Source organism: Cucumis melo, chromosome 3, assembly GCF_025177605.1.
Source record: "Cucumis melo cultivar AY chromosome 3, USDA_Cmelo_AY_1.0, whole genome shotgun sequence".
In the NCBI taxonomy this organism is placed as follows: domain Eukaryota; kingdom Viridiplantae; phylum Streptophyta; class Magnoliopsida; order Cucurbitales; family Cucurbitaceae; genus Cucumis; species Cucumis melo.
Window position 1 is genome coordinate 27,216,245 of NC_066859.1, and position 27,982 is coordinate 27,244,226.

At 34.0% G+C, this 27,982-nt stretch overlaps 4 protein-coding genes across 24 annotated transcripts in view; 2 read left to right on the forward strand and 2 right to left on the reverse strand.

Moving 5' to 3' along the window:
* The window catches only part of LOC103488249 (pre-mRNA-splicing factor cwc-21-like), a 29,040-nt gene extending 26,432 nt beyond the window's left edge, over positions 1-2,608 (forward strand). For 13 of the 16 annotated variants that reach the window (XR_001762441.2, XR_007819482.1, XR_001762442.2 and 10 more), the window contains 3 exons: positions 209-570; positions 1,295-1,614; positions 1,863-2,608. Coding sequence is in view for 3 of the 16 variants with exons in the window: in XM_008446891.3 (XP_008445113.1) it covers positions 1,298-1,614; positions 1,863-1,974 (429 nt within the window). In the remaining 13 variants the exon portion in view is untranslated. The remainder of the gene's footprint in view (positions 1-208; positions 571-1,294; positions 1,615-1,862) is intronic. The other 3 variants (XR_007819481.1, XR_007819479.1, XR_007819480.1) reach the window with 1 other exon arrangement.
* Positions 2,609-3,551: 943 nt separating this feature from the next.
* On the forward strand, positions 3,552-7,827 carry LOC103488247 (uncharacterized). 2 transcript variants are annotated; one of them, XM_008446887.3, is made up of 3 exons: positions 3,552-3,819; positions 4,053-4,425; positions 5,165-7,827. In XM_008446887.3, exons 2-3 carry the CDS (start codon positions 4,070-4,072, stop codon positions 7,527-7,529), a joined length of 2,721 nt encoding a protein of 906 aa, XP_008445109.2. In that variant the 5' UTR covers positions 3,552-3,819; positions 4,053-4,069; the 3' UTR covers positions 7,530-7,827. The 2 variants fall into 2 exon arrangements, with proteins under 2 accessions (XP_008445109.2, XP_050938184.1); XM_051082227.1 differs by having other exon boundaries at positions 3,600-3,819; positions 4,066-4,425.
* Positions 7,828-8,268: 441 nt separating this feature from the next.
* LOC103488246 (uncharacterized) lies at positions 8,269-11,714 on the reverse strand. The gene is made up of 8 exons (XM_008446886.3): positions 11,454-11,714; positions 11,236-11,323; positions 10,721-10,948; positions 10,454-10,562; positions 9,648-9,693; positions 9,302-9,387; positions 9,167-9,225; positions 8,269-8,645 (listed from the first exon to the last, which is right to left on the reverse strand). Exons 2-8 carry the CDS (start codon positions 11,316-11,318, stop codon positions 8,531-8,533), a joined length of 726 nt encoding a protein of 241 aa, XP_008445108.2. The 5' UTR covers positions 11,319-11,323; positions 11,454-11,714; the 3' UTR covers positions 8,269-8,530.
* A 1,404-nt stretch (positions 11,715-13,118) lies between these two features.
* On the reverse strand, positions 13,119-26,769 carry LOC103488241 (ubiquitin carboxyl-terminal hydrolase 26). Of its 5 annotated transcripts, XM_051082230.1 has the most exons (16): positions 26,427-26,760; positions 26,108-26,140; positions 25,456-25,553; positions 24,773-25,369; positions 23,924-24,179; positions 22,922-23,676; positions 22,526-22,634; positions 22,176-22,354; positions 20,658-20,942; positions 20,376-20,583; positions 19,659-19,727; positions 17,732-17,959; positions 16,351-16,614; positions 15,597-15,738; positions 14,735-14,931; positions 13,119-13,497 (listed from the first exon to the last, which is right to left on the reverse strand). In XM_051082230.1, the coding sequence occupies exons 3-15, from the start codon at positions 25,533-25,535 to the stop codon at positions 14,837-14,839; spliced, it is 3,267 nt and encodes a 1,088-aa protein (XP_050938187.1). In that variant the 5' UTR covers positions 25,536-25,553; positions 26,108-26,140; positions 26,427-26,760; the 3' UTR covers positions 13,119-13,497; positions 14,735-14,836. The 5 variants fall into 5 exon arrangements, with proteins under 5 accessions (XP_050938187.1, XP_050938186.1, XP_050938188.1 ...); XM_051082229.1 differs by lacking the exon at positions 26,108-26,140 and having other exon boundaries at positions 26,427-26,769; XM_051082231.1 differs by lacking the exon at positions 26,108-26,140 and having other exon boundaries at positions 13,119-13,514.
* Positions 26,770-27,982: the final 1,213 nt, after the last annotated feature.

A 27,982-nucleotide genomic window follows, 5' to 3' on the forward strand; every position in this document is an offset into this window, starting at 1 on the left:
GCCTATATAAAATTTGTTTGTTAATTAATAATTTCATGGCTCTGTGCTCTTTTCCTTCGTGGTTTTATAAAAATTTATTCTCCTAATTAGGTCATTCTGTTGATTCTGATCTTATATCATACAAGTAGCTTTGTACCGGCTGCTGTTTTCTTATTTTTTGGACAAGTGATTGCCTAAATGGTGTTTTCCTTGATTAAACCCATCACAGATCAGATACACACACCTAATTGCTGCAAGAAAGGAGGAGCAGATGAAAACATTGAAAGCTGCTCCCGGGTTGGGCTTCATCGAACGATAGTAAACAGGTTAAAGAAGAGATTTCTGGTCAAGGAATAGAAGAGGGGCAGATGGTGATATTAAGCTTCATAAGAAGTCTGAACACTCGTTTTTGGAAGACTATTCCACTGGAAAAAAACATGGCATTGAAAAAAAAACATTTTCCCGCACCGATTCTGGTGAGAGTAAAGAAACCAACAAGAAGCACTCGATAGATGATCAAAGAAATGATTCTGAAAATGAACTAGACAGCAGCAATTTTGGTATGAAAAGGAAGCATCAGGAAAACAGAAGGTATGAGAGTGATGGTTCTGTTTTTTTGAGGCAACCATCGAAGTCTAGAGACTAAATTCTTTACTGCTAGACCGTACTGAATTTTCGAGATTAATTTTGTAATTAACTAAAAATTATAATAAAGGGCAGACTCATTATGACTTATAGTTAAATTTCACAAGTGTTTAGTTTGATTCTTCGTACTAATTATAGTAATGATAATAAAATGTCATTCAACTACTAAAAAGATTTTAAAACTTTTTTTTTCTTTTATTATACTAAAATCGTAAAACTTACTAGAAAAATTGTAGTTTGGGTGTGTAAAAAATATTAGGACAACCCTCCAATAAAATAGAGAAGAGAGAAAAGTGGTCAAATATTTCTTTTTCAACCTTCTCACTATTCAATAAAAAAATATAGAGACACATATAATCGTTTATCTTAATTTATGTAGTCATATAGTTTATCTAGGTTAGATTGTGATATTTGTAAATATATTTAATAATTGCATCATTTAAAATAAATTTTCTTAATAAAATATAGATATGAGATAATAGATGATTATTTGTTTTTCATTTTAGAGAAAATTGCATAAACAACTTGGTGTTTGTTATAATTACATCCTTAAAATTTTAATTTATCGATCACCATACTTAAAACTTTTAGTTGAACCCCACTTGGGGTTTATTTTGTTTGGGATTAGTGTCTTTTTCTTCACTATTATTAAATGCTTTGAATGATTCAGGATATGAATAACCGTATTGGATTGCAGACTGCCAGAGGGTCTGGCACTAATGGTTATATCCAGACAAACAAGTTTTTTGTGAGGTCAAATGCTGAAAGCACCAGAGGATTTGAAGATCAGGCCACTGCTTGTCTTCTTAAGAAACCCAATAAAGACATTCTCGAGCATGACCGCAAGCGTCAGATTGAACTCAAACTCTTCATACTTGAAGACGAGCTCAGTGACCAAGGCTTTACAGAGAAGGAGATTTTTGGAAAGTTGAGGGAAGCTCGGGAGAATTTGGAAGCTGCTTCCTCTGCCATTCTTCTTGCCGATAAGAGGTATGATGTTCACTCGATCATTTTGTGGGTTTGATACACAAAAGCTTGAAGAGATTGAATAATAAATTGCTGAATATTTGATAGATGGGAAGTCATTGAGATTTCCTTTTTATTCTGTTATTATAATCAGAAATTCTCAAATACCATTCTTTTGGTATTTAGTTTTTGTTAATTTAGTATACTAAATTTGTTTGGATTTCAGAAATTCTCAAATACCATTCTTTTGTTGGCATCCCTTGATTGAATAGGCTATCAGATACACATATTCATCAAATTGCTGCAAGAAAGGAGAAGCAGACGAAAACATTTAGAGCTGCTCTTGGGTTGGGTTCATTATTGGATGATGGCGAACTATGTTAAAGAGATTTCATCCATCAAGGAATGGGAGAGAGGGTCAGAAAGCATGTTAGTCAAGTCTTCATATTAAATTTGAGAAAGTATCCTAAGAAAGATGATCGTAGACGCAGACATGACATTGATGATGAAAAAAGTGGCGATAACAGCTCTAGCAGTGATGAATTAGTGAAGAGACGCCGAGGTAGGAGGCACAATAGTGATGATAGTTTTGAAGAAGAAGGTGAATATTTTGGTAGAAGTGGTAAGATAACTACAGAAGGAAAAAGTAGATGCTAAAAGGCAACATGATGATAGCAATAATTCTGGTGGTAGTTTAGCGGTTGATAGAGAGGGCGATGATGAACACAAGTGAACTTGACTTGACTAACCGTTTGAGACAACCATCAAAGTCTAGAGACTGAGTTTTACTGCTAGAATTTTAGAGATTAATTTTGTAATTAACTAATAATTATAGTAAACGGCAGACTCATTACCACTTATATAGTTGATGTAAAGAATATAATGCAGTGATACAATTTCGTATATCTTGTACTGTCTTTTGAGTAAACATTTCAAGTTAATAGGTTAACTTCCCCAAGTGTATAATTTGATTTTTCATCTTTGCAACTACTAATAATAATAAAATGTCATTGGATAATTTTTGGTCTCTTGGTTTGGATAATTCGAATTAAAAACTGTTTTTACTTTGGGACTATTTATAAGATTTTATCATATATTAAAATATGTGATGGGGAGCCTTTTTATTATTATTATTATTATTATTATACAAATAATGGAAAACTTACTAGAAAAATAGTAGTTTTGTTCTAAAATTTATTAGGACAGCCCTCCAATAAAATAGAGAAGTGAGAAAGTGTTCAAATTTTTTTCTTTCTTGCCAATCAATAAAAAAAATAGACTATTATATGTATCTTTACGTTATTGTAGAGATCTTGGATGATATACTATTAAAAATTTGTATTATTTAACATAGATTTTCTTTATAAAACATATGTCTTAGATAATTTTCTTTTTATGGAAAAATTGCATTCACTTTTGTAAGTATGGTCTTTGTTACAATTACATTCTTACATCCTTAAAATATAATTTATTAATCACCTCCCTTGGACTTTGAAAAGGGTAAAATTGTGGTGAGAAAATAATGTTTTAATTTTCTCTAATACTTTTAAGCGATTTGTTAGATCAATAATAAAATCTCAAAACCAATTTCTAAATTTGTTACTAAAATTTCTGGTTGTTTTCATTGGATTCATTGTTTTGGATATTAGACGTAATAATATGTATATAATTAAAGTGCGTGTCATATAGGTTGAATTAATAATTTATAATATTGAGATATTTTTATTAAATTAGGTCTATTTTTTCTATTTAATTAAGGTTTAATATTCCTAGATTAATTAAGATTTATTAGATTTGGAACTATGATCTAGATAAAATAATTATAAAACAATCATGTAATCTATTTTTTTGGTACGAATATGTAACTTATTATTGACAATTTAATATATTGAATTAATTTATTTCCTTTGATTTAAAGTATTTAAGCTCACATGAATCAACAATCAAACAACCAAAGGGACCCCTAAATTCACATAAATACCTTAAGGATCTTTTATATAATTCAATAAAATATCTAATAAGTTAGGGTTCTTCATCGCTTGACCGAAAATCTCAATTTCTCTCTCATCTCTCAACACTTCGATTTATCTCAAGCTTCTCCGTCTGATCTCAATTTCTCTCTCGTCTCTCAATGTTGTCGCCGTATTTGATCGTTTAAGATCTCTCCCTTCTGGTGCTCTCTTTGATTTCGTTCTTAAGCCTCACTCTCGATTGTTCTTCAAGTTTGAGGTATGGAGATTTGAAAATATTATTTCGAGGGGTTTCAGAGATGGAATCTTGGTTCTTTTAATGAAACATTTCTGTTTTATTGCTCGCAGTTATGATATTCGATTTCTCGATTTCTCTTTTTATTTATTTTGGTGCTTAGATTTTTTTTTTTTTTTTTTAGCGATTCGTGTCTTTTCTTCATTGTATTGAATGGTTTTGAATGATTCGGTAGTTTCTTACTGGATTCTTTCTAGGTTGGCGAAGCAGGGCTATGTATAACGGTATTGGATTACAGACTCCTAGAGGGTCTGGCACTAATGGTTATATCCAGACGAACAAGTTTTTTGTGAGGCCAAAGACTGGAAAGGTTGCTGAAAGCACCAGAGGATTTGAAGAAGATCAGGGCACTGCTGGAGTTTCTAAGAAACCTAATAAAGACATTCTCGAGCATGACCGCAAGCGTCAGATTGAACTCAAACTTGTCATACTTGAGGACAAGCTCAATGACCAAGGCTATACAGAGAAGGAAATTTCTGAAAAGTTGAGGGAAGCTCGCGAGAATTTGGAAGCTGCTTCTGGTTCTGAGGAAAAAGATGGATCCTCTGCCATTGTTCTTGCTGATAAGAGGTATGGTGTTCACTCGTTCATTTGATTTGATACACAAAAGCTTGGAGAGATTGAATAATAAATTGCTGAATATTTGATAGCTGGGAAGTCATGGAGATTTCCTTTTTATTCTATTATTATAATCAGAAATTCTCAAATACCATTCTTTTGGTATTTAGTTTTTGTTAATTGTTTGCATACTAAATTGGAAGGCACTTCTCCATAAATGATATGTAAGATGATGTAATTTATTTCTTGAGAAATAATAATGACTGTATCACGAAAGAATGGAGTGTGAATGTGAAGCACAACATTTTTATTCACTTAATAGAAAAGGTGGAAAGGGGAAGGAGACTGGAGCAAAACCATATGTGAATACTGTATATTAAAAGTCCACATTGGTAAATTTCTATTATCCATGGTTGCTTGGCTTGCCCGTGCTGTCTTACAAGAATTTCCCTTTCCAAGCAGTATAATTGGTCGTTCAATAATAAATGGTAACCTTTTTAGTGGTAGAATGGATATTTGGGTAGGGACAAGAAAGTGGCCTTTTAGCATCTAGTGTCATGGCTCTGTCTCTTCTTCCTTCATGGTTTAATGCAAATTTATTTTCCTTGTGTGGTCAAACTAATTTTAGTACTTACTATATTTCTGTCGACTCTGATCCTTTATCATATTTATAGTTTTATGACCAGTGCTGTGTGCTTATTCTGTACAATCCACGAAGTGATTGTCTAAATGGCGTCCTTTGATTGAATAGGGTATCAGATACACAGACTCACCAGATTGCTGCAAGAAAGGAGGAGCAGATGAAAACATTGAGAGCTGCTCTTGGGTTGGGTTCATTGGATGATGGTGAACAGGTTAAAGAAGAGATTTCTGATCCATCAAGGAGTAGAAGAGAGGGTCAGAATGCTGATATTAAACGTCATGAGAAGTCTGAACACTCTTTTTTGGACAGAGAATTGAACTGGAAAAGGCGTGGCACTGAAGATCAGTTTGATGATAAGGATGTCAAAAAGGGGGCTTCGAAAGAGTTGAAAGGTCATCAAAAGGATAAAAAAAGAAGACCCAAGGATGATTCTTCTGACGCAGATTCTGGTGAGCATAAGGGAACCAAGAAGAACTTGAGAGATAGTAGAAGGATTGATTCTGAAAGTGAACTTGACATTGATGTCAACAATAAATACGTCGCCTCAAGGAAGTCTAAAAAGAATAGAAGGCATGATAGTGACGATTCTTCTGGAACTGATTCTGGAGGCGAGCACAAGGTAACCAAGAAGCACTCGAGAAATAAACGGAAAGATGATCCTGAAAGTGACTCAGACAGCGATCTTGACCAGAAATATTTGACCTCGAGGAAGCATAAGAAAAACAGAAGGCATGATAGTGATGATTCTTCTGATAGTGATTCTGGTGGAGAGCACAAGAAAACCAAGAGGAGTGTGAGAAGTAATCAAAGAGGTCATGGAAGTGATCCCGACAGTGACGTTGACAAGAAACACACCTCAAAGAAGCAGAAGAAAAGCACAAGGCATGATAGCGATGATTCTGATTCCTTTACAGATGGTGATAAGATTGGGATGGACAGTCACCAGAAAGGATCTGGTCGACATGAAAGTCAAAAGGTGAAGAAGCAAAGAAGCCAGAAACAGGATTCTACTGATGAAACCAATTCTGACAGTGTGGTTGAAGATAAACACAGGCAACTGAAGCACAAAAACCAGCATGGTAAAAGATATGGAGAAAGTGACAGCTCTGACCATGACAGTTCTGATTCTGATGTAGGTCGCAAGAAGAGTACGCATAGGTTTCACAGTAAACGTACAGGAAAGAGCAGGGTAGATAGTGAATCCGATTTTGAAAAGTCGAGAAAGTATCCTAAGAAAGATGATCGTAGACGCAGACATGACATTGATGATGAAAAAAGTGGTGATAACAGCTCTAGCAGTGATGAATTAGTGAAGAGGCGCAGAGGTAGGAGGCACAGTACTGATGATAGTTCTGAAGAAGAAGGTGAATATTTTGGTAGAAGTGGTAAGATAACCACAAAAGGAAAAATAGATGCTAAAAGGCAAGATGATTATAGCAATAATTCTGATGGTAGCTTAGCAGTTGATAGAAAGGGCGATGATGAACACAAGAGAGCTAAGAAATATTCGTCTGGTGACGGTTTTAATCTTGAGAAGGGAAGAAAATTGAGCAGTGGAGCTCGTGAAAGAGGAAAAGGGAACTTAAACCATCCAGAAGGTAGGAGACACAATACTGATGATAAATCTGAAGAAGAAGGTGAATATCTTGGTAGAAGTGGTAAGATAGCTACAAAAAGAAAAATGGATGCTAAAAGGCAACATGATGACAGTGAGAATTCTGATGATAGCCTAGCAGTTAAACACAAGAGAGCTAAGAAATATTCGTCAAGTGATGATTCTGATCTAGAGAAGGGAGTAAAATCAACTGATGGAGCTCGTGAAAGAGGGAAAAACCGTGCAGATGGTTTGGACAAGTTTAAGAAAGATTCTATCCATGAGTTCAATCATGCAAGTCAACGTACAGATAAAATGAACAGCAAGAGAAAGCTTGATGAAGGTCGTGAAAATGAGCAAGAGCCAGAGTCAAAATCTAGAAATCGAAATTCTGACCCCAAGAAAGATTTCAAACATGATTCTGAATCAAGCAGAAGATCACGAAGTGGTAGGTACGATGAGACAAGGGATGGACGGTACAGGGAAGACTCCAAAATTGACTCTGAATCAAACACTAGATCACGCTACAGTGCACACAATGAGGATGATGACAGAAAGTCGACTCGAACAGGAAGCAGATACACTGAAGAAACTGAGCATGGAAGTAGACATCATCGCAAGGCTAACGAGTCTCATCACCACCGCAGGACTGATCAAGATACTGAAGAGGAAAAAAGGCACAGCAGATATGAGGAGCCTAGAGGGAGAAAACATGAAAGAGATGAGGGTCTAAAATCGAGCAGGGAAGTTGAAAGAGGGGAGTATCAACCAAGTAGCAGGCAGAGATCTGAGAAAGATTATGAATCTACAAGAGATAGGGAGGATTCCCGAAAGAGGGCCAAATATGAATCTCGATCGAGCAGACATGATAATCATTAGGCTTGGGTTCAGTATTCGTATGTTTGCTTATTGTTTATTTCCTCTTTCCTTTAACGACAATTTATGTGAAATATTGTTTGCTTTCAGCTTGCTTCATAGTTGCTACAGAAAAGCTTGTTACGGGCAGGGACAGAAATGGAATTGCTTTTTGTGTATTGTTCATTGTTGAAATGTATTCATCAGGTTTTGGAAAGGCGATCCAATATTTGAATCCCATTTGTGCTAGCAAGTTTGTTTGTATGGGCAGAAGATTCTGAGTTCCGGAGTAAATTTTGAAGCTCTATTGAAGTTCTTATAATGTCTCTATTTTGTTTTTTTTTTTTTCTTTTCACTATATAAGTCTAGTTTTAGAGATTCATTGACATATACTTTTATTTTTATTTTTTTTAATTGGAAGTTCAAATCTTAAATGAAAAGTATTTCTAATCTTCATGTTGTCAAAAGTTTCTGTTCAAATCTTTAAGTTGTCATTTAAGTTAAATAATTGTCTTCTTTTCATTTTTTTTGAAATCAAAAGGTCAAAGGTGTGCTGAAAACCTTAGGTTGCCATTTAAATTCAAAATTTCATGTTGTCGTGTATTTAGTTTCTTGAAGTTGTGTCGAAAATTTGTTTAGTTATATAATAAGCATGTACTCATTTTTCTTAAAATGAAATACATGTATTCATTTTCTTTCAAAGATTGTCGTTTAAAGTTTAGAGTTTTTGGAATCTTTTACTAGACATATTAATAATAAAAACTTTACATACAAACTATATTTTTCATTAACTTTCTTGTTGCAAGCTAAACAAGGTCTCTAAACTTCACTCTCACGTGGCCTTAAATCGACTACTTTACTTCCCTTTTGTAGGAATAGCCTAAACAATGTACAATGTAGAAATGTAATGTTAAAACACCCTTTACAATCTTTTTTTTTTTTTCTTTTTTCTTTTTTCTTTCAGTTAACTTCTAGCTTTTCTGGTAGCTTGAAAATGGAAGGCTATCGTTTAACTTCACAGTGAATCATGAGATGGAGAGTTGAGAATGATCTAGCTGCTGATTAATCCATTTTTCATAATCTTGCACTAATTGCCGCAGCAGTAGAGGCACAAGGTTGTCCAAGAGAGCTTGTAGCATCCTGTGTCACCATAATTTAGAGTTATAAGAAATGGTACATAACCTAGAATGATAATGAATAGCCACAGCAAAAGGAAACTCAATTATTGAGTATTATCCATCCAGTTGAAGTTCGGGTCTTACTCGATCATTGAAACTGAATTGGAAAACTAATGCAAAAGCTGGTATAACAGTTTCTATTTATAGCTTAGGAGATTTGCTGGCAAACAGAAGAGTTCTTGCTAGAGGTTGCTAGAACAGTATTAGGTATCAGTGAAATCTTTTCCTTTTCATATTGTTAATTTAAGTTAATACAGTAGATAGAGTATAGTTAAAGGAGTCGTCTTTCTGAAGGTAACTTTTGAAGTTTAAGAAATTTTCAATTACTATTTTTTTTAATTTTTCAAGAGAATTATGAAGACTTTATTATTAGAAAATAAATAACTAACAAATAAACTCATAGGTGGACGTTAGTAATATTTACCAATTTAATTTTCTAGAACTAAAAACCACATAGTTAACAAATAGGACTAAATAACTTACAAATTCCCTGGATTCTCGACTGCGGCAGTAGGCATTAGGGTGAAGGGAAGTGTATAAATCTGCATAGAAGATATGAACTATTCAGTCCGTAAATGATAACCAGTTAAATATGATAATAATGATAAAGAGTATAACCTCCAGAGACAAATTCAACTTCACATCAACTTCCAGATATGAATTTGAATCGATTGTGTCCCATGTCAAATGATTAATCATCATGGCTGCACATTTAAAAGCAATGATCATCTAGACCATCTTGCCCTCGTCACTTGAAATGTCAATGAATTAGAAAAGTGTTTCTACTCTTTAGAGACGTCAAATCTACAGTTCTCATAGAGTTCAACCACACATGAGAGGATAAATCTTTGACTTTTTAGATGAGGGGACATACCTTGACTAGTTGAGGTACACTTGGATTAAAAAATCAATGATTTTCATAGCTAGCTACTATAGTAATGTATTAGAGGAAGTTTCAATTTACCTGAAAAATGGTCGTTTTGGCGTTCCACCAATTCCGAACCTTCAAACTAAGAATAAAATTTCAAATGTCACCAATTTTGAACCTTTTGTACTGTGCTTCCAATTGAATCGACAACAAATAAAGTTTACTATGATCTTAATATGCACGTGTATTTATTCATAATTTCCAATTAACTCTCATCTGGGCATACGATAGTAGTTTCCTGTAGACTTCAAAATAAATGGGTATAACTATCATATCGTCAATCAATCTAACAAAAACCCAAAGGTGTCAGAACCAGCACACTCCCACATCAAACAATTTAGACCTCTCCTCAACATATATGGGAAGAAATTTAGGCCCAACCATGTCGTTTTTAAAAAATCGTTGTTTTTATCTTTTCTGAAAAAAATATTTGAAACCATTTGTTGTAGTTTTCAAAACTTGACTTGAATTTTGAAGATATTCATAAAAGGTAGATGACAAAATAGAAACTAACAGGTCGACGTAATTTTAAGTGTCAATTTAGAAAGAAAAAAAAACCTAAAACAAAATGGTTTATCAAAACAGGGCTTAAAGATTCCAGTGATCTTTAAGCCTGGAATGCAGCTCAGAGAAACTTTTGCTTTTGATCTATTAAACTAAAAGGATTATTTCCTTAATGCTCAAGTCTAACAAGATCATGAAATGACTACCTATCCAACTATTTTAATCCCCTGCGGAGGTTTAATCTCAATCACTCAACTCTTAAAATCAATTGCAAATAGATATCTTGTAAATCTTTGTTGTTTCTACCTGCCAACTCATTCAGTGACTAGACTCCTCACCTTGCACGAAAGCATCTCAACGGTAAAATCCTCATCTGTCGGGATCAATCGTAAATCCAATGTAGGTGCAGCTTCAAAGTTCAAAAGTTGCAATTTAGGCAGAGTGCATCTGCAAAAACAAAACACTAATCGTCTACCTCAAAGAGGACATAATAACTTGTAATTAGGGTAATGACTTTAGGCTATTAGATGCAAAAGAGAAAATCATATGCCATTGTTTTAAAAACTAATAGGATGAAACTACCACCAAAGAGAAAGGGAAGAGACCTGTATGTGTTGGCATCAAGTAACTGGAAACTTTTCAAGGCATTTTTGTTAAGCATTGCTTCAATTCCTGAAGGGTGATTCAGGAATTCTCTGATATGATACGTCCTGCCTTCGCCACTATAACTAGGCAGTCTGATCTTCTCCCTTCTTTTGACAGATAAGTTTGCCTTCTTGGTATTAGTCTCAGAATTGGTGGCCTTGGATGGCTTAATCGCTTCAAATTTCTTCCTGAGTTGAAGTAACAATTTTTAAAGCGAAAATAATAAGAGAAAAAAAACTATAAATGGAATCAAGAAAGTATAAGAAATAAATCCAAATGATGCCAATATCTTCATTCAAACACATTAATACAAGGTTAACTTATCAGAAATGCGTTCAACCAAGAGGTAAGTCCTCGTACCTACTTGCTATTGAACTCGAAATAAATAAATAAATATACTTTTGGGTAGAAGAGCCAAAACTAAGCTAGATTCACGTTTGGATTAAAAAATGATTAATGATAAACTAACATATACCTCGGTGAACTAAACTTGTGAGCAGTAAGCAATGGAAACGACCCTGTTCCTTGCCCAAGCCATTTAGTAGTTAAAATCACCATTCTCTCTACAAACCCATTTTCCCAAAATGAATCACAACAATGAATAAATATCGAAGCCCCAAACAAAAGAAGAAGAATCAAACTCCCTTAGGCAACTGAGGAAGTAGATTCAAGACAGAAACCACTTTACTTCACCTTGGAGTTGAACTTTATGGTCCTCCGACTGTCAATCGGACGGCGGAGAGCGGCGACAGGAACTCTGAAATCAGCACCGTAAAGAAGATTGTGAAAGAGAATTAAGGAAAGGACAGTAAGAAATAGTTGAAAAGCAAATTGAAGGAAGGCGAAGGTCCATATACAGATGATAGCACTGAATGAATTATGGGAAACACGTGGTAGTTGATCGTACGTGGAGTCCCTTATTTTATGATCAACCATGGTTACATCATCTTCTTCCTTTTCAATCTCCCTCTTTTCTTTTTATTCCCTACTTTTTATTACTCTTCCATTTTTACTTTTTTTTAAAAAAAATATTTTAAAGGATAAAAATCTCAAAATATTTATAAAATATTGTGATAAATCAAGATACATATAATACATATAATACGGTATTGTGTTTCTTTCTCACATTGATACTATTTTGTAGATAGTAGCCTTATTTTAGAAATGGACAACACCATTTTGTAAATATTTTGATTTATTTTATTTATGTTCAAAAATAACTGTTTTTTAATTGTTTTATACTTTACCACAAAAAAGGGTAAGATTGAGTAGCAAGTTGCTAAACTTTTAAATCGAGAAAAGATTGAGTAGCAATTTGCTAAATTTTTAAATTGAAAAACGGGAAGCAAGAATTACATTAATGATTCACAATATAAAGGAGAAAAAGCGTTGGTAGCAAGTAGCAAAAGTTTATGAACCATCAGTTATGTACTTTTACATCACCACGACGAGTAAAATGTTGAGAAATTGTTGTTTCTAGGGTGGATTGGACATCATTTGGGACATCGAATAGTTAGTTTGTACCACGAATACATCGTAATTCTACTTTCAAGGGCTAAATATGTGATCGAACATAGTTTAGTGGATAAAATTAACAATTATATTTTATTGTCAAACTAAGAAAACTATAGTTGTGGTTTTTTTTATGTATATTTAACGCTCGTTTACTAAGGATCCAAGAGATGAGTTTAATAAGAATTCAAAAGATGAGTCTACTTAAGAATGTATTTGATTCTATCCAAAAAAATCTTTGTAATGTTTTCAACAGAAGAAAGGATAATGAATATATCAAATTATTAAAAAAAAATACTCATAAACGGTAAGGTATATACAGTTGAGATATACAGTTAATTTCCCCAAAGTATACATGTGGTATGTGTTCGGATTTCAAATATGCCCGAACTTTGGGATGAATTTCAATCAAGTCTACAGATTGTTTACGAAATCTCTTTTCTTCACACTAACATTGTTTACGAAATCTTTTTTGAATATAATAGTGAGTCTCATATATCCCATCAATTGAACTGCATTTCATATATAAACACTCGACCAAATTCAAAATGCTCCTTTTTCAACATTAAAATTGTGAACATTTATGGAAGAACTGAACTTGATTGTTAGAACTCCTCCCATTGAAGTAATCCTTTAAAATCTAACCACAAGTTCATGTTTTTCTTTTTTACAAAGTATTCCCCTACCCCTGAAACCCAGACAAAATCGAACAGCAAGTTCATGATTTTCAATCAACATGATTAAAACAAAAAAATCACATTATAGAACTCAGAGATCGAATTAATAAACATAATTTAAATTCTTAAATTGAAGCGCACCTGAAAGAAAATCTTGGGCCGTGTTGGGTGGTACTAACAATCAAGTTCAGTTCTTATCTTATTATCTCCTGAAATCTAGCAGAAGAAAAAGAGACTTGTACACTGTAGTATGCATCATTAGTCATGACTACTGAAACATTTTATACACAATGTAAAGGAGCAATCAGCAAATTCAAATGTCCTTGATATTTTAAACATGATATACAGCCAATGTATGTGAAGGAAAAACTAATGACGAGCTCTGTGGTTGGGGCTCAATCAAAACCTGCAGCGTAATTTTTCGTTCTGTCTTCTGTAGCATCGTCCAAGCGAAGCCCAAAAGCAATTTATCCCACAGTCCAACATTTTATGGCTCCCTTCTCTGATTACAGAAAACACAGTTCTTCTATTCATTTCACAAGCTGGTTCTGAAAAAGATAGCAGACTCTTAAAAGATAAATACATTAGCAGTTAGCAATATGAACATTGAACGACATAACTAATTTTATGCATAGTTACAATGCAGCGCATTTCGGTTCAACCAATACACAAAGTACAATTTATCCAACAAAACGTAAAGGTTAGTGGCATACATCTGGACAAAATATGACTATAAAGCAACGCAAGAAAATTGTAAGATTCTAAATGAGATACAAGCAAATAGACGGCCAAGGAGACTTTATACCCTTCGCACAGAAACCCTTCACATGGAGGTTTTTAGCAAAGAGATTCAAATATTTTACATATTAGGAATATAAATGTTTTCATTTTTCACTTTTGCAAGACTTCAGATAGACTACTGAACAATAAACCGATCATAACTGCAATTACCCCTTCTTTTACCCCTTCTTTTTGTTCGAATAAGGTTATATTACAGATTCAGTCTATGTATTTAAACTTGTGTCTATTTGGCCTCGATTTTCAATTTGGTGTGCAATAGGTCTCTTAATTGCAATTTTAGGTCTAGTAGATCATTGACCTATTTATCATTTTCTTAAATTCACAGATATATCAAACACAATTTAGTCTTCAAGATCTTATTCGACATAAAACTTAATTTTATATCTAATAGGTGAATTGCATTAATTTTTGAAAAATGTGAATATGTCAATGGCCTATTTGGGAAGGATTGATTAGACATTTTTAAAATTTAGGGACCTATTATATAGGTAATTGAAAGTTCATAGACCTATTAAACATTTTCAATAGTTTATGAACCAAATAAACACAAACTTGAAAGTTCGAAGACTAAACTTGTAAATTAACCATAAAAAAATCTCCGGTCTTCTTCGTGATCATCTCAGGAGAAATCATTATTACATCATTATACAAGTGAAGCTAAAACCAAGAGCCATTAACCAATCCTTGAGAATATTCTATAAAGCAGCAACGGCTTTTATGACAAAATTCTTTCTTCAAATAAAAAGATTATGGAACATCCTAAAGCCAAGGGTAGAAGCCACCCCCCGCCAAAAAGAACACCTAATACAAAAAAGACTTCCAATCTATGGTGACCAAAACAAACTATGGTTTCCATGAAGAAGAAAAAGAAACTGTGTTCCATCTGTGTGGTTTTCAGCAACTGTGACAAGATTCACTAGCACAATAAAAAGATAGAAAGGAAAGACTTGAAAAGAGATGAATGACGATAAAGGTGCAACTTACAACAAAATGCTGAGCATGGTGCAATAGTTTTTCCCCTCATTATGAAGATCTACAAAATTTTGTAAATACAGGCAGCAGGAGCGCCTCATGTTTCAATGCTTCTTAAACAACTTCAGATGAAACATTAGCAGCCAAAAGCGTTCCACGAAACCCTTCCTCAGTATGTTGGATATTCATTTTGGGATCGGAAAGCTCGTCTGTCCATGACAACAAGCATACAAGTCAACGACAATAACAATCAATTTATTTAAGATACAGCTCAAAAAAATTTTAAAACCTATGAGAATGCTAAGAGAGTTGTAAAATACAATGCCGACAATTCCAGACATGGACGGCGGTAAAATGTAATACTTTCTTAGAAGATCATGGTTTGCTGCAGTAACAGACTCAGACAATGCGTTACCCACTATCTACACTACAGTAAGCTATCAACGCCCCAAAAAAGGTTCCAGTTACATAATTGTGATGACTGATGAGACTAGATTACGAGAGGCATGTTATGTTATTGATGGGTCCTCAGTTAACAGAGCTTATCCAAGAATTCAGTGATCAGGCAAACATACAGAATTAGTGTATCCAAGGGCACCTAAATGAAAAGCACTTCATGACAATGGCCAAGGCCAAATCTGTAACTACTACCATTGCACCTTTTCCTTTCCATGGGAATGTTTGTTTGCATATTACTTTTCAGTTTATTGTTTTCACTTGTTTCCATTCGACCATTCCAAGGTATAGACGGAAGATATTGAAAAATATCATTTCAAACCAACATCAAAACAAAAGGAGAAAAAGATTCCAAGATTCGAGTGCTGATTTTGGACTCGAATTTAAACAATAATTTGCACAAGAAAAATGTACTTACCAGCAATATCTCGATGTTCATGAATTTCAGAATCCATTACCCATAGTTTGTCTCCAGGAAATATATTCTTGTCTGCCAAAGTATCAGTTTCTCCATCAATTATCCTATTACCTTTGCGAAGTATCTGGTTTTCCTTCACAACCTGCAGAAACCAGTTCAAAACATAAACGAAATAATTAATTTTCCATTTTTAGTTGGTAAATATTTTCTATTTCTTTTCTGAATCATGAAAAGTTATAACATAAATGTAACAGACTGCCTTTAGAGGTTTCCAAAAAAGACACCCTGAATTGTATTAATTAAATTACGGAAATTGTTATTAGAAAGAGCACTCCAAGAAGCTGCATTTACATTCCTACTAATCAGAATTGTTTGGCTTGTGTTGGGGTTAGGAAAATCCTCCAAAACTTGGTTCACAAAAATGCAAGTTCAAAGAAAAAAGAAAAATAAACGTACACACAGAAACAGGAGAGAGGGAGACGGAGTGTTCATCCAAACCTACAGTAGCTATCAATGAACTGAAAAAATAAATAAATCCAAGTTTTCCCCAAATAAATGTCTTGTAAGATTAAGGTTGAAAAAGTAGACTATCTCTGGGCTGTAGGATTATCATTTTAATAAACATGTGAATCAACATAAAATAAATACATAATTAAATAAATTAAATATTTGGGCACACTATTCAAGCATGGATGAAAAATAGTTTCAGCAAACCAATTCAATCGCCATATGCCATCTGTTCTGCAAAGCTTACCCCAAAACATTCCCATATCATCATTTTTAACTGGTACACTGATGTCGAACCAGAAACTTTAAGATTCACAAAATTCCCTGAATTTGTCTTCCTTGCACGCTTTGAGATACGACGATCTGGATCAACAGTGGACTCAGGAGCTTCCAAAATTGATTTTGGAGCATCCTTCCCACGGGAAAAATATACACAAATATCCTCGCCGGTATAGTTTAGTTTCTGCATTAGCTCACAGCTTTCTCGTTCTCCTATACATTCTTCACATATCTGCTCCATCAAAAGACCATTCAGGACCAATGAAGCAACAAGCAAGATTTTTAGTATCAAGACAACTTAATATCGCAAGTCAGTTGAGAAATTCAACCTTAATTCATATCTAATCGATAACAATTTTCTTTATTTAAAACCTATCAATATATAATTAATAGCTGATTAATACTCAGAAAAAGAGGACTTCTTTTTCAGGTCAAAGAAAGAGAGACATCATTTTATGGTTACTTCAAGTTCAAGCTTTATTTTATTGTTTAGCCATTAGTAATTTCGCATGCAAGGATAAGAGAATTTGACTGTGTGATCAATTGCCTTTGGTATACTTTTTTATAGATAAAACCAATCTACTGAATACTTTCTCAAGTACATTAATAATGAAAGGATTAAAATGATGAATCTTGTGATTTCAGTGCTGCCACCAGCGGGAAAGCACCAAATCGTTGTATATTGGCAAAAAGGAAAGGGGAGGCAAGAAAGCTCCTAAACCAAAATGGTAATACAAATCTTTAAACATAAATTTTACATGCCACGGGATCCACCAGACGGTTCCGAAAATTCTAATCAGCCAAAAAAACTTTGGAGACTATCAGAACGGAAGCTTTTAATGTGCTTGGTGCCTAAGAAATTTTGATGATATATTTGGTTAAAGTAATTTAAGAGATTTTGGAAACGTTTAAAGAATCCTAAATGAATTTTTGTAGTTTGGTTCATAAATTCTTCTCAGTGTTTTCTCTCGAAAGATATGCTAAATGTTTGCCCTTTCGTGAGAAACAGTTGTTTCTGCGGCAGTTTGGAGAATGTGCTATTTTGTGGGGCTTGTGGAGCAAGAGAAACAATAGAATTTTCATGGGTAGGAGAGAGTTCCAACTGTGATGTTTGGCCTTTTTTACATTATCTATTTCTCTCTCGGCCTTGGTGTCTAGCTTTTTTTGGCAATTATTACTCGTTACTGAAGTCCCTTCTTGTAGTTGATTCCCTCTTGGTGGGCTTTTTTCATTTTTAAGCCCGTGTATGGTTTAATTTTTTTCTCAATGAAAGTAAAGAATTTCAATTAAATAATAATAAAAAAAAGAAAAAAGTCCTAGCAAATGGAAATATATTTAAGGATGATTACCTCAGGATCAGTCTTTAGTAGAATTTGTTTGAAGTCCCCATTGTTAACATCATCATTGGAACAGAGATCCTCTTCAGCCATTGTCTTCTCTTTGGAGGATCCATCCATATCATTCCCTACACAACTACTTGACTCAACCAAAGCAGAGATGCCACATGCCTCACTACCTTCCCACTCTTCACAGAAAAATTTCCAGTCGTTCTCTGAAATGATTGTTAAAACATCTGCCTAAAATTGAGGGAACAAAAAAAAAAAAGGACGTAAAAAAGTATGAAATGTGAAGGGAAAGGACTTTTTTGTACTTCATAAGATTTATAACCACATGATTGACCATAAATGAGAGTAACTTTCAGAAATTGTGCAAGAAAAGTCATGGTATATGATTAAAAAAGGAAAAAAAAAATTAATTGACACCTAAACTTGTCAAGTTGTATCTTGATCTTAAACAAGTGTTGCAGTTTTGACCCTTTGACAAGTTCTTGCTTCAAGTACCGAGAAAAAAAACTCTTATGAGTTCAATGAATTGTAAAACTAATATACAATATGAAATTGATAAAATTTTAGGAAAAGGAGGGTTAGAGCTAAATTTTTTGTTGTTGAAATTTATGAATTTTGGCAAAGTTACTCAATGGTTATTTTGTGCATGGTCAATTATTTTTGTGCAATTCATTTTTAAGTAATGAGTTTATAAGATATAAACTAATTTATTTTTAGTTTATTTTTGTGCAATTCTTTCACAAGTCCCTTTCGGGGACATCCGATATAAAGTCTTTCACTATTCTTGTCAAAATTAGTGAGCCAATTAGCACATATTGAAAGAATGGGTAAAAATTGCAACACTTGTTGAAGTTTAGGCTCCAAATTGATACAACCTAAGTATAAAGTCAAAAATTAATTTCTTCCCTTGAAGAAACAAACAGAAAAATATTTATAATATTAAAATAATAAAGTAAAAATAAAAACGAAAAAACTCAAAACATTGTAAAACATCTCTAAATGATTAATAACAATTGAACTCATAAAATTAATAAAAACTGAACTCAGATCTGTGTGGTGTCAATGTAATCAAAGAATTTTTAAAAGTAATATTAATAAAATATATAAGTAAAAAGATTATGTATGTGTAGTTATTTAAAAAAATTATAACAGAAAATTAAGAAAGGTAAACCTATGGATCAACATGATCAAAGCTTTAAAAAAAATAATAAGAACAAACTTTTCATTATCGAAAGAAGGTTAAGAAAAGAAGGGAAGATGAGGATTACCCCACATGACATACCAAATGGTTACAGAAAAGAAATCCAATTGGGGACAATTTGAGAGAGGTTATAGTACAAAATTATTTAGAATTACTATACCAAGAAGCAAAAAGTATGAGAAGATCTCAAAACACCTCCCTGTTGGACTCATGGTTGTTGAAAATTCTGAGTTCCTTTCAAACCAAAGTTTCCAAAGGAGAACAACACTCCACTGGATCAAAGCATCTCTGCATGCCCCTTAAAAGGCATACTACCAATGAGCAGAAGAACAGCTTCCAATGCTCTAATATGGAAACTCTGGTTGAAAAGGAATACTCATTTTTTCAACAACTTATAGGACTCTCTGGCCTGCCTACTTTGCTCGGCTTTTCTGTTTAGCTTAGTAAATGTTAAAACATTTACTCAATCATAGTCTCTCTATACTTTTGATGACCAAGTGGAAGAGCTTATTTTAAGCTCCCAATGGCTTGTGGGCTATCTTATCTTTTTCACCTTTCATTTATATATGATCTCCCATTTCTTCCCCAAAAAAATAATAAATAATATGTATAAGAAAAGTAAAATTAAAAAATAAAATAATGTTTCCAGGGACGAAGATGGTTCGAGAAATTGCTTTAAGATATAAAGAAAAGATATTGCATTCAAATAAACTTGTGCAGTATACTTACAGCAGACTTCTGCTGCACCGTACCACGTTTGCAGATCAGGTCAGGAGGTCTTTCAAGGAGGCGGGAATGCTGCATCCAGATGCATGTACATGAGTCAAATTAATGGAAAATTTTCAATATTAGAAGAAAAACAATTCATAAGAGCTCAAGCTAATAGAGGAAAAATCTGAAACATTATACTTGCAAGAACTTTCTTGATCACTTTTTCCTTGTACCGAAAATTCATAAATATTTGAATCTTTATTATCTTCATAATTAATAGATTTATATGAATAAAGATCATATACTTATATTTAATATTATCTTTTTTTTAATCAAATCCTCATTTTAAAGGATTGGAAACACCCATAGAGATATTTTTTATATAAAATATATTCTCTAACGTATTGTTGTATCATTTACCCCTACTAAAAACCAAAAAAGTACTCAACGATCTAATATTAGAAGGGATATGAATATAATGAAATTCCTTGATTGGTTCTTAAGCTAAATTATAATGAGATCAATAGAAAAATAAGATAAATTACCATAAGATCAATAGAGAAAATTTAGAACCATGCTTCACAATCACAGCCAAATTGACCAGAAGTTCCTTTCACTAAGCTATGGTATACAAATTTAAATAACCAAATGACATCATGCATTCTGAATGCTGCCTAAAAAGATTTTACTGGACAATCAATAATTGAAAAATCTCAAGTCAGTAAGTCACATTACCTTTTCACACCTCAGAAGATTGATCACACCATCCAAATTTTCAGGCTTCTCTACAAATGAAGCACTCTTTCCACTTGCATTGATGTAGTTTCTCCACTTTGAAAGCCATGATGTAGGCACCAAATAATACTTGCAATTCAAAGAAAGTGGAATGAATTTTCCAACGGCTAATCTTTCGTGATTTTGTCGCTGTTTAAGCTTCACTCCTCTGAAAGATACAACAGGTTAGGTCATTCTTCAGCCAAATCAACTAAAAAGTTAACTTGAACATAATGAAATGACCTTATAGAATCTTCCATAACTGCCACTTCAGACAATTCCTCACTGCACAGAGAGCATTGTCTTGAATCAGAGGGAAAAGTTGGAACCCCTGTAGGATCATCAGGTTTTACAGTAAAAGCATCTTCATAAATGAAAAGCCAGAGATCTTCTGGAATCAGCACTCGCTTAGCACCGGCAGCTTGCTCTGGCAAAAGTTGTCCATGAGAACACTTGATTGAGGCTGTTGGTTCAGCATCGGCTTCAGAAGGAGCATCAAGAATTTTCCTTTTAACCCACTGTTGCAACCTACAAGCATGAATGATATATATTGCTGAACAAGATTAAGTCAGAGATCAAGACAATTACATAGAAGTTTTAGACAGTGATAGACAAAAGCACAATGGAGGGAAGTGGTTGCTGTCGCTCAATAGGGTTATAAACTAAGGTGACTGATGGGCTACTTCTTCACCCCTCAACATAATCCAAAGTCCTTGATTATCAATTTTTCAATGGGATTTGGAAAAATTCCTATCCAAGGATGGTCAAGATCTCCTATGAAAGCTTCTTTCGAATAGCACTAGTACTTGTGATAAAGTGCTTTGCTTTGATGGCTTCTAAATTATAGCACATTTTTTTATTCTTTATGTTAGGTGATATATAATTAAATTTGCCTTCAACCACCAACTTAAGCTTTTTGGTGAATTTGTGATTTAACATGGTATCAGAGCAGGTGGTCTAAAGAGGTCCTGTATTCAAGCACCTGCATTGCCTTTTCCTCTCCAATTAAAATTAATTTCCACTTGTTGGGCCTTTCAAATATTCCAGCCCACAAGTGAGTTAAAATTGATTTCTACTTGTTGGGCCATTCAAATATTTCAAGTCCACAAGTGAGGGGGAGTGTTGGTAATATATAATTAAATTTGCCTTCAACCACCAACTTAAGCTTCTGGGTGAATTGGCAGTTTAATACTTTCAATTGACAAGTAGCTCTTTCTCAATAATATCGTTAACTTACTCCATGTATTGTTTTGATGATAAACCTTTCAAAGCTGAAGTCAAGACTATCTGGATAATATAGCTAACTTACTCTATGTATTGTTTTGATGATAACCTTTCAAAGCTGAAGTCAAGACTATCTGGATGAAGATGAATCTAATTTATGTCTGCTTCCTTTTGGATTTTATGGCTTCAAAGAAACCATAGAACATTTTTAATGAGATGGACGACAAAAACCTTCCGTAACCATGATTTTCCTTCTCCCTAATTGGAAGGTTTTAATTGCAGCTTCTAGAACTCAAGTTGAAGCTTTCCTCTCCCCTATTTTGTTTACTTCAGCGAAATAGTTTCTTCCTCAAAATAAAGTAATATACAAGCTTTAGAGACAAAGCAGCTACAGTCATGAGAACAGCAAAATTACAGGTAAGAAATGAAATCAACAAATAACAAGGCCAGACATTTAACACTCAAGCAAGAAGCGAATCCAATAAGAAGCATCAGCAAAGCAGTATGACAAGAGAATTCAAATATTTTGAAAAATACCATGTCCTAGAAACAACATATGCTCCATTTGGATAATTTCCCGAAAGTGCACTTAACGCAATTTCTTTCATTGATATTCTCCGGTCCCTGTAGCTGTCAGCACAAACTACATTTCGAGCACCAGCGATAAGGCAGTCCATACAGATATCTTCATTTGTCAGTTTTGGGCCCCCACCATACTAAATTTCAAGAATGCAGAAACAGCAGTCAGCCATATGGAAAAGATGAATTTAGAGATAAAAAGATCGAGAACAATTTAAGTACAAATAATCACACAAGGATGAAATCCTAAGACCAAGTAGAGATATACCAATCAATAGAATTCGATATGGAACAATTGAAGCATATACCTTGGAGGATAGCTTATCCCAAGCCTTCATTGACAGTCTCTTTATGCTGGTTACCTTTGATATTGGAACTTTTCCGTGCAAACACTGTATTTGTGAATTATCAAGAATGCTGCAAACCATAACAAAGTACGGTGTAATAAATAAAAAGAAGTAAGAATGATCGGAGTTCTCAAGCAGTTGCACTGTGGAAGAAAGAAAAAACAATACAAAAGCTTGAGGAGGAAATAATAGAAACATATTGTTCCCAAGCATTACTTATTTACAGAACTTAGCATCTCCCATACGGTTTTTTTTTTCCTGAAGTGCCCTTTGCCTAACTCCTCTTTCTAAAAAAATGCACCTAAAAGCATGACCATCAAGCAAGTGGAAAAGTAAAAATATTATTTATGTACTTACGGTGGGGAGACCTTATCAGCCCATTGGCGAAGCCAGTCAGTGGAAATCCAACAAAAGGGTTCCTCAAGTGAGTGAACAGGGGCTTCAGACAAAATTGATCGGACCTCCTGCCTCCGATTATTGATACAACCCAGTTCAACTTCCTTCTTTGATTCATATTCTTGGCAAGCTATAACATGCGATTCATTTAAACTACTTATCTCATCACACAGATGCAATGGAAGAAACAGGCCGTCCTGGAAAGGAACCATGTTGCTTTCTACTTCTTTACCATTAACGATACAGCTAGTAACTCTATTTGCGGCCTTTCCTGTGCACCTTAAATTATACATCAGCATATAGGCATCATTAGATGAAAAGACGTCAGTGGGACAACGGACACCAGACTCTGTTGATTGCTGAAGAACCCCATTCGTTGGATTAGCTTCTGCAGTTGCATTTACTTCTTCCTTGGAACCCAATGGAACAGCTAACTCAGTTTTAACAGATTTAGAATAAGTATTTGATGATTTTTCTGCAAACGGATGGTGACCTAATTTTGAGACATGTTCATCATCAAATTCCCACCACTGCCCTGTATTTTCATCTTTGATATGAGCTATGTAATGCCCACTGTTGACAGCAGTACCTTTATGAATCAGAACTGCTGACAAGTCATATATTGATTCAGACTGCGAAGACTCAGCTAATCTCTCCCGCATATCCAACACTCCAGGAAAAGAAAGTGCAGATGTGATTTTCTTCTTGGTTGTAGTCTGCAGACACAAAGCAACAATAACAACCAAACCCAAAAGAGAAGTTAGGACAAAAATAAGCAAAAATCAACATTAAAAAGCATATATCACTAGTCAAATCTTTTATTAAGATCTTCTCATAATTGTGAAAACCAACGAGGTGTTCAATCAGAATGAACCAACATGAAAACACCATAATCTGGTGATTACTTCTCAAATGACATTTAGCTACTGACAGCCAATAAAGAGATGTAATGATTTGCAGTACCTTTGGAAGAAAAACACATCGCTTAAGCTGAAAATTTAGAACAGGGGGCAATGTACGTAGCTTGATGCTGCGAGTGGCATTAACTCTAGATTTACATGACTCGCAAAAGTATTGATTATCACCATGAAGCTCTTCCACACTAAGATAATCATTTAAACTTTCATCCAAACTTTTCAAGCCCAGAACATTCAACTCCAATTCATAGAAGTCCTCCATTTTGGAAGAGGCATCGGAATCTTTTCCGCACTGTGAGCACCTAAATATGAAGTCGAGATATCATTCTCAACTTAAACTTAAATCAAAGAAAACCAGTGAACAAAGGAATTTTTTTCCCCTTTCAATAAGAAAAAGAGACAATATATTAAAGAAACGGCCATACAAAGAGGGGAGATGAGGAACAATTTTGGAGATTGTTTTATCTCCCCTATAAAGAATGCATGAGAATCTAACTTCTCCTAGTCCCCAACCCTTGTCCTACCAACATAAACTAAAAGAGAGACCGGGACAGATCCATGATAAAGATAATAGCAACCAGGTCTCTGGAGGAAAGAAAATATCAATTCAGTAATGTCAGATCCCCCACTCATTTTTACAAATGATGTGACCATTGGCACCATCATAACATGAACTACAACTAGTTCATCAACATAAAATATCGAGCCTCCTAATATTCAGAATGGTTGGGAAACTGAAAGAAAGGACGAAATAAATGAATGCTTTGTGCATAAAATCAATCAGTAAATTTGGGGAATAATAGACGAAAATAAAGTGAGAGTTGCAGTGTAATAAAGAAATCAAAATATTAATTAATATATTTAACTAAACTCTGATAAAACAAATTCAACTTACGTCGTTACATGAGACACACTTCCACGGAAAAGATCTTGAACAATAGTTTTCGCTTTAGAAACTTTTGAGTGACTCAAGCAATGCTCCAGCAGAGAAAGAAGCAAAGTCAGGAACTCATGACTATCCTGCTGGACTCCATTATCTAACTCCAGTGTTTTTATAAAAGGAAATGAATCCACATAAGCCATTTTACTGGCATGGAGGAGAGCAAAGAGTCGTACAAGCTGATCTAGAACTGGATTTTGTTTCAGAACATCTGACTCCACAGAAAATATGCCTTCCCTGAAGCACTTGTTCATGTACAGACACTGGAGGATGCTATTGGCATAGCAAGTTGCACCAAGATTTGTAAGACCAGCGGGAAAATCAGGAGAAGTACGTTGATCCTTGGAAGGATCTGAACCAAGAGCTTGCACGATTTCTGAAATCTTCTGCCATAAGCCAACCTTCCTGCTCCCCGTAGGCGGTGGAATCAGCCCACAGAAACAATTTGGGTTATCCTTAGTATTCAGCCGGCATCCTTGACAATTTGGCTTCCAGATCATATAGAGCTGATTGATGTCATCTTTGGTTATTGCCCCAGATGAGTGAATTTTCCTGAAAATGATAAAACTTGATTCAGAACTTCTTAATACAGGTTGCAAATCTGTGCAACAGAAAATGGAAATCAAAATCCTTATTACCTCAATAAATCAGAACTGATATCAGCATTGTCCTCCTGTTTATGCCTTTTGTTCTTACTACGTGTAGTGGGTCGGCTCATCTTGAAGAAAAACTAATTCTGAGTTCAGAAATAACACCATTTCAACTTAATGTAGTATTCATAAGGTCAAATGACATGTACACCATATTCACAAAAAACCAACAGGGTGACAAATATTGAGCGTCCCAATGCTTTATATAAATAAGGAAACCTATACAACCTACCAAAACCAACCTTATGCACCCCCCCCCCCCCCCAAAAAAAAAAAAAGAAAAAAAAACAGAGAAGTTAAAAAGGAAATAAAATGTTAGAAATAATAATAAGAGAACTGGCACCCATATTTCACTTCTGCTGGCAAAAATCAAAATAATCATCTATGTCAGGTTACAAACTGCACTTTGCAATATATGATCATTTCACGAAGTTAACCAAAAGTCTGCTAGAGAAAATAAAGAAAACACGGGTTGGGTTCCTTAACTAAGTCGACGGTCTTTCAACATCTTCTAGAGACTCTTTAGCAACACAAAAGACGTTATCAACTTATCTCTTTAACTGGGGACAATCATTTAGATGAATAACTTCACCCATGAATGTCCATTGTAACAAAATCAACATCAAAAGGAAGCACCCACCTGAACAACGCAAACCTGCATCGAAATGGAGTCCTTATAAAGAACCCCCACCCATCACCAAGTAAATTTCCTAAACAAAATACAGAAGAGTACAATTTCGATTGACACAAAACACAACACCACCCACAACATTCTGTAGTTCAAAATTAGGGGGGAAATTACGACAATCAAATGACATAGAAATTGACTAAAAAAACGAATAGGGATTATTGCCCACGGAGAAAAACGGAAAAAAAAAACCCACAAAGGAAAAAAAAAACCCAGTTCCATTAAAGGAGTGAAAATGATCCTAAGAAGAAAAAAAGTTGAAGGGGCTTACCAGGAAGTGAAAAAGCTTGGTGTGAGCTGAAGGTAGAAGAAGATCAAAGACAAAATGACATGAAATTAATAGAAGGAAAAAAAGGCTCTGTAACGGTGATTGAAGGTTGTGGGCAGCAATTGTTTCGATTAATTTGTGAAGAAGGTATGTTGTGGCATTGTTTAGAGTGATCAATTATGAGAAGAAAAATTAGTGAGGAGAAAGAAAAAGAGAGAAGGTTGCAGGGGGTCTGTAATGGGTGATGGGTCAGACGGGTCAGAGGAACAGAACGGACTTCAGGAGAGAGAGAGAGAGAGAGAGAGAGAGAACGAAGGAGAGAGAGAGAGAGAGAGTTTGAGAGGGACAACTGTAAATTTTATTTTTCTATTTTTCTTATATAAACTTGGATTTTGGAGCCAAACATTTCCGGGTCGGTCGGGTCGGGGTTATGTTTCGTTTCACCGTCTCAATATTTTGCTTTTTTTTTAATATTGAAGTCTATCAAATCAAATTATGACGTCATTATTAATGTTTTTCTTGTTTCACTTTTTTTTATATTTTAGGTTTTTTTAAAAAATACTTTAAATGAATTAAAACCTTTTCAAATATAATAAAATATGACATCTATCATATACTATCATTTGTGTCTATCGTGATACAAATGTAATAATCACAAATAGAAAATGATATTTTAGTTTATTTTATTATATTTCAAACATAACATTTTTTAAGTTTCACAAGTGAGTGTTTGAGTTAGGTATACGATTGGCTTATATTTATTTGACTTTGTGGCGTTAAATTATGATTTGTTGATTTGAAAAAATAAAAAAAAGATGGAAGAGAATGATATTCTTGTTATAGAAAGCCAAATGAGTATCGTCTTGCAAATATTGAATTGGTGTATGTTTTGTTTAAGTTTTACGTATCTAAATAAATTATGTCATTTATCGATGATGGTATATATGGACATTTGAGATATTGAAATACGAGGAAACATTTTAATTTATTTTTTGAGTATATTGTTTTTACATCACGGTTCATGTGATTGCACTAAATAAACTTGGCAAGTTAATAAAGACATTGACGAGTTTGTCAATCATTAAACAATTAGTTGTTTTTTAAATTTCTGTCGTTTATTTTTCTTGAAATAGAGAAAACAACGAAGTCCCTTGTATTCGTTGTACTCTTAAATGGTAGAAATTCACATTTGTATTTACTACTAAATTAAGCACACTTTTTCGATTGGTGAGAGTAATTATCACGATCACCCCTTTTACTTGTATAAAATTGTGAAAAAAGTTATGCCGAAATATAAAAGTGACATAACTATTGATAAATTTGAATCAAACAACGTATGTTTGTGTTAACATCTTTTCACTCTAACTCTCGGAATATATATCTAATTTGAATGAGACACCCACTGTTTTTCTAATGTCAAAGCTTCAAATCTCTTTTTTCTTTTTATGAAGTAAAACTAAAAAAACTTATTGTCTCGTTTTCACATTTGTTGTAGTCAAGCGTATTGCACAAATGAACCCATTATATCAAAACAAATGTTGAGTTATACAAAATACCTA